Genomic DNA, 6,954 nt, shown 5'->3' on the forward strand with positions numbered 1-6,954 from the left:
TGGGGATTGAACTTGAGACCTTGTGCTTGCAAGGTAGGTGGCGTGGCACCACTGGGCTAAATCTCCAGTCCAAGAATGAATTTTTGAATTGCTTAAAATCTCTACTGGTCTTTTCAACGAAAATAATAAAGATTAAACATGTAAGCTTTGAAGCCAGACTACTTGAATTTGAAGCCTTGTTCTATTAACTGAGAAACCTTGGGAAAGTTAATTTGGACATGAAACTATGTCTTAGTTTTTCACCTAGTTAAACAAAGATTAAGGAAGATAATATGTGGAAACAACTTAGAAAGTAAGCATCCAATGAAATGGTGCTATTATTATGATCTAGAAACAAATATTAAAATATGTTGAGTGGCTTTTAGTTCATGTATCTTTTTCTTGAGGCCTGGAAGTTATTTAAAAACAAAATAAGTGGGCTGAGGATTTAGCTTAGTGATTCCCCCGCCACCTGCCTCACAAGCGCAAGCTCCTGAATTCAATCCCTGGTACCAAAAACAAACAAACCAACTCAGAAAAAAGAAAAACAAACACACCCAAACTAAGTTAGTAGCATTATTCTCATGACTTATGGCTCTCCTATGGGGTTCTTTGGCTGATAGAATTGGCAGGATCTCCTAGATCCTAAATTTATTATGATCAAGATCTAGCATTAGGAATTTGGCTTATATATAAAGAGGGCATATAAGGATAAAGAAGGAATGCCACTTCTCTTGTAAGAGGTAAACCTCTTTATAGTTCTACTTCCTGGGCCAACACTTCTTAGCTCTCTTTTAAGAGTGAAAGAAGAGTTGAATGTGGTGGTGCATGCCTGTAATCACTGGCATTAATCACTGCCTGTAAGCACTGGGGAGGCTGAGGCAAGAAGACTGCCATGAATTTGAGGCCTAGGCTTCATAGGAGTTCAAGTCCAGATTCAACATAGCAAAACCCTATCTCAAACAAAACAAAACAAAAAGAGTAGAAAAGAAAAGCCAGAACAACTATGGAAAATGTATAGTTATTATGTTACACAAAAATAAAAAATTATACACATGAATTACAACTACGTAACAAACATAATTGTGGTCAATGAAAAGGCAATGTGGAAAAATAAAAGTAGTGTAATGGAGTAGTAGGATAATGAGTGATTTTTAAATTAAAAGTTATTCTGTAGTCTTTTTGATAAAATACAAACTATTAAGCTTAAAATTTCTCAGTAAAAATTACAAAAAAGATACTACTATTAATACAACAAATGTTACTTATTTGTCTGTACCAGGTACCGTTCTAAGTGCTTTACATGTAAGGTATATTTAATCCCCATGAAATATCTATAATCAGTCATCTTTTATAAATGAGAATATTGTGGAACAAAGAGAGTAACTTGTTCAAGGACACACAGTTCTATATTGTTATAAAAGTCCAATTGGATGTTTAAATAAATGGTAATGAATTCATACACTGGAGTAACTTACAGCTAGTTATTAAAAGGAATGGTAAGAAATCTATGTTCCAATATGAAAAAATTATTAAATTATTATTTAATAATAATTATCAATAAATATCTAAGTAGGGGCTGGGGATTTAGCTCAGTGATGCCGCTGCCTGCCTCACATGTACAAGGTCCTGAGTTCAATCTCCGGCACAAAAAAATCTTACTTAGATATCTAAATCTATCTCTCTCTATATATATCTAAGTTAAAGATGCAAAAGTAGATATGTTATATTCCTATTTAAAAAATAATATTAAAACAATGATAATGTTACATATCTTCCCATATATATGTATGCATAGAAAGAACAATTCAGTAGATTGTGTCCACACTATTCATGGAGCTTATCTCTGGCAGGTGAAATTTTGCTTTTCTTTCTTTTGAACTGTCTCTTTAAACACTGGTATCATAGCATATATAATTAAAGTAGAAAAGGAGCTATCATGGGCAACGAATAAGGTAAAAGGAGCTTTCCTACATTTAAAAGCTCTACTATAATGCACAAGCCACTGACTATTCTAAAAGAAGGCATCAAGAAGCCTTCAAGTACTCTGGGCTCTGTGCTATTAGAGACAAGTTTTTTCCACATATAGTCACTGAAGGGAGAAAGGGACATAATCTATGTCTCATCTGAACTTGACTAAGAGAAAGAAGAGCTTCTCTTTAGCAGATTAGTTCGAGAAACCAATGGGGAGGACTCCAATGGTACTGTGGGGAACTATGATTGCCTTAGGCTGGGTTATGGCCTACTCTGAAGAGTGTAGAATGTAAAGTATGCTATGCCAACCAGAAGGGGCTCCACAGGTATGAAGGGCATCAGTTCATACAACAAATCTTTTCTGATAATCTAGGCTATTTGTTACACTGAACCACAGAAATAATTAAAACAAGTTCCTGAGTCCGATGTATTTAGAGTTTAATGTAGACTGAGAAGATATGAAATATTTCATAATTAAGGAGAACAGACAAAATTATTATATAATAAAGCAATGGTAAATGTCCTAGCACAATTAAGTGCTGAAATGTATGGTACAGACCACAAGAGATGCGGTTCTAAGGAGAGGAAAATCAATACAGTAGTCATGAACCTGAATTAGGATTTAAGACATAGTCAGGATTCCTCTGGAAGAGGATAGGTGACAGAATTCAGAAAAAAGGGAGAGGGAGTTCAGAAGAAAAGATCAGTGGAGAGATTGAAAGAAGGAAAGTCAATGAGGAGACAGGCTTGAGAGAAGCAGTGTATGTAGTAGATGAGAACACACAAACCACACGGCCAAGGCTAGTTACCCTCCTTCTTTTGCCAGAACAATGTTAGTGCTTTGAGATGCTAGAAGCATCCATGTGTGTCAGAGTTTGACAAGAATCACACCCTTAGTAACCAATCACTCTACTTCACCATGGGGTAGGGTGGAGCAAGAGGAGGAGGAGGAGGAGGAAGGAATTTTTACTTTTAATACCTATAAAATTTCAGTGTTTACTGCTAGAATACATCATTTCTGAAATAAAGTAATTATTATATAATTCAATCTAATACCTAAAAACATTTGTCTGAAATGCAGTGATATCTGCTGGCTTAATTTATAACAACACAAAAAGAACAGGGAAAATAATCATCTTGACTTGTAAAAGACTACTTAATAAAATTATTACTATTCTTTTCACTTAAATTCTTGAGGCAGAAGGATTGCGAGTTCAAAGCTAGCTTGGGCAACATAGCAAGATCTCATCTCAAAAAAAGAAAAAAAAATCTCACCATCATTGCCAGACTCATCAACAGGAGATGGTGAGTTCCTAACTTCTAGGATTCCCTTTATGATTTCAACAACTTGAAGCCTCCTGACTCTAAGTAAGTCTTTATCTTTCAACCCTTCCTCCAGCTGTTTGACCACTTCTTTTCCAGGCTGGGAAGTCAGGACAGTAATCTGAAAATAAATACAGGAATCAATGTTCTCCCTGATGTCCAATGAGGAACATTACAGCAGAAGTCAGTAATAATGGCTATTGCATTTAGTGGAAAGAAGATTTTAACTGTGACTTATAAATAAAATTTCAGTTGATCTTTGTCAAAATGCCAAGAAATACTATAAAAATCAAATTTCATTTGGCAGACTGGTCAAGTCCAAATGAGCTGACTCCATAAAAGGACTACTACAGGCTTGGGATTTAGCACAGTGGTTCTGCCACCTACCTCACATGCACAAGGTCCTGAGTTTGATCCCTGGTACAAAAACAAAAGCACAAACAAAAAAACCAGAAAAGGACCACTGAGATATGTTCCTTCAAAACACTGCTTTTACTGTATCCTACATATTTTGCTAGCCATATTTTCACTTTAATTTCTTTTTTTCTTTTCTGGTACTGGGGATTGAACTTGGGCCTTTGCGCTTGAAAGGCAGGTGGCAGAACCATAGAGTCAAATCCCTGGTCCTTTAATTTATTTTTTAAATTAAAAATAATATTTAAAATTTCTCTTGAGATTTCTTCTTTGACCCATGTGTGCCTTGGAAGTATGTTATTTAATCTCCATGTATTTTTTGATACTTTTCTAGTTATCTCTAGTTAACTAATTTCTACTTTAATTCAGTTGTGGTCTGATAGCAAACACTGTATGACTCCTATTCTAAGAAGAACTTTATGGTCCAGAATGTGGTCTTCCTTCATGAATGCTCCATGTAAGCTTTAAAAGAATGTGTACTCTTCTATTGTTGGATGGTATATTCTATAGATGATGATTATATCTAGTTCATTATTGATGTTATTTATTGAGTCCAACTATGTCCTTACTGATCCTGCTGGATCTGTCCATTTTTTATAGGGAGAAGTTGAAGTTTCCCAGAAATATAGTGAACCCATTTATTAATTTGCAATTCTGTACTGATAGACAGAACTTCTATAAATAGTCTGAAACCTACAAAATTTTAAAAATATAGAATAGCTGCTGCCTTTTGCTTCTGTAATCTGCTTTGCTTTGCTTGTTTAACAAAAACACCTGAGGTTTCACCACTGAAGCTTAAAGGTGCCTAGCCCCAGTTTAAAATTAACAGATGCAGGAGGTGCTAAACTGTATCCCAGGATGAGACCAAATGTTCAAGCTAAAATAACAGTCCCTGAGCTATAAAACTTTCTGTAAACTATATGGTTATAAAGGTAATAAGATGAAAGGAACGTCACCAATCCTGCTTTCCTAACTCTGACCCCCCACTCTTGCGGGTTAAAAAGCTAAAGATAAACATCCTGAAAGAAACTGCTACATTTGGGTTAACATTGTACTGTCTTGTGACCATGATTTGTGATGGGAACGGTGGGAACTAAAATGAAGTCATGATTGTAGAACTCTTATAAAAGGCAGATTGTCACCCAGTCCAGTGTCGGTCATTTGGCATAGCTCTTGCTGCAGACTGATCCCTTGCTAGCAAAGCAAACATTAAAAAAAATTTTTAACCCACTTCTTGCATCTCTGCATGTCATTTACCAATTCCTTCTGTAACAATATGCTTTTACCTCGTTTTTATGGCTTGGATCTGAAATGTCCCCCAAAAGCCATGCATGGAAGGCCTGGTTTTAGCCTGTGATGCTATTAGAAGGCTGTAGAAACTTAAGGAGGTTGAGCCTAGCTGGAGGAAGTAGGTCACTGGGGGTACACTCTTGCACGGTATGTTGTCCTGTTTCTTTCTGTCCTTGCTTCCTGGCCATCATGAAGTGAGTAGCTTTGTCCTGCAATGTCCTTCCATCATAATGTACTGCCTCACCACAGGTCCAAAAACAACAAAGTTGAATGACCATGGATTGAAATCTATGAAACTGTGAGCTAAAATAAATCTCTTCCTTCTTAAGTTGTTATTCTCAGTCATTTTGTCACTGTGATAGAAATATGACTACTTTAAGACACTCATTAACATGACACTGTTGTTAGGAGCATATATGTTAAGGACTGTTTTATCATCTTGAAGACTGACTTCTTTACCATTATGTAATGCCTTTCTTTATCCCTGATAACTTTCTTTGCCTTGAAGTCTGCTTTGTTTGAAATTAATATAGTGACTCCTGCTTTCTTTTGACTAGTGTTTGCATGGTATATTTTTCTCCATCTATTTATTTTTAAACTATATGCATCTTTATGTTTAAAATTTTTATTAATACATATTTGTAGTACATAATCATTACATTTATTGTGGGGTGCTGGTACATGTGTATAACATATCTTAAATTTTTTTTTGTCCCCTACCCGTCCCATTCCTGCCTGCTCCTTCCAACTCTTGGTCCCTTTCTCATTTGCAAAGTCTCTGTTTCCTTCTTTAATTCTTTATTTACCCCCTTTTTCTGTCTCCTTTTCCTCTCCTTCCTCCCCCTGCATCTTTATATTTAAAACATATACACAACATCTGATGGGTCTTCCTTTTTAATACACTCTGATAATCTTTTTAAATTTTATTTTAAATTTTTTGTGGTGCACTTTCACTCTTTTTATGCTTCATGTATTTTTAACCAAGCACCTTATATGATTCTATTTTCTTTCCTTTCTTCTTAACATATCAATTAGAGATCTTTTCTTTATGTTTTAAAGTCCTAGAGTAGTGATGGCAAAACTTTTAGAGACCAAGTGCTCAAACTGCAACTCCAAACCCACTTATTTATCATAAAGTGCCAACACTGCAATAAACCTGGACACTGATGTTTTAGTTTAGGAAAAACAACTCATACATTAACACCTTTTGTATTAAAAGAAAAACAACACATGTGCCATATGTTCACCACCACTGTCCCAGAGTTTGCAATATACATTTATAACTAATCCAAGCTTACTTTACTTTTTAAATTTTACTTTTTATTACTACATGTTTGCAGTACATAGTGTTTACATTCTTTGTGTAGAGCTGTTACATGTACATAACACATGGATAACACTGTACCACTTCACAGGTACTTTATTGCAACAAAACAATTTTAATTCCTCTCTCCTGTCTTTCTTTCTATATTGGGGATTAAACCCAGGGTCTGACTCATGCTAGGTTAGCACTCTACCACTGAGTTATACTCCTAACTCCTTTATTTTATTTTGAGACAGGGACTTGCTAAGTCGTGCTGGCCTCAAACTTGTGATCTTCTTGCCTCAGCCTACTGAATAACCAGAATTGTAGCTGTGCACTACCGCATGAGGCTAGATCGAGTTTCTGATTGATATTATTCTCCTTCTCTCTAAAGAACTTTTCTTAATGATTCATTTTTACTTTTCTTTTTTAAAATCAGTGTATGCTTGTGATACATAATAATTGCATATGTTTGGGGATATTATATAAAATATATATTTTATATATAATCCATCATATATGTTATATAATTTCTCGATCATTTTCAATCCCTTTATACTGCCTTCCTACCTTTCCCTTCCCTCTAAAGAACTTCTTTTAACATTTCTTCGAATGAGGTCTATGGTAAATTCCCTCAGTTTTTGTTGGAGAAATTCACTGTTTTTTTTTTT

The 6,954-nt window shown here is 35.1% G+C and overlaps 1 protein-coding gene across 3 annotated transcripts in view; it reads right to left on the reverse strand.

Moving 5' to 3' along the window:
- M1ap (meiosis 1 associated protein) overlaps positions 1–6,954 on the reverse strand; it is a 79,749-nt gene that overhangs the window by 41,234 nt on the left and 31,561 nt on the right. For all 3 annotated transcript variants that reach the window (XM_033765027.1, XM_010631593.2, XM_010631594.2), the window contains exon 4: positions 3,229–3,397. In XM_033765027.1, the coding sequence (XP_033620918.1) occupies positions 3,229–3,397 (169 nt within the window). The remainder of the gene's footprint in view (positions 1–3,228; positions 3,398–6,954) is intronic.

Source organism: Fukomys damarensis, unplaced genomic scaffold, assembly GCF_012274545.1.
Source record: "Fukomys damarensis isolate Sample0158 unplaced genomic scaffold, DMR_v1.0_HiC HiC_scaffold_2, whole genome shotgun sequence".
In the NCBI taxonomy this organism is placed as follows: domain Eukaryota; kingdom Metazoa; phylum Chordata; class Mammalia; order Rodentia; family Bathyergidae; genus Fukomys; species Fukomys damarensis.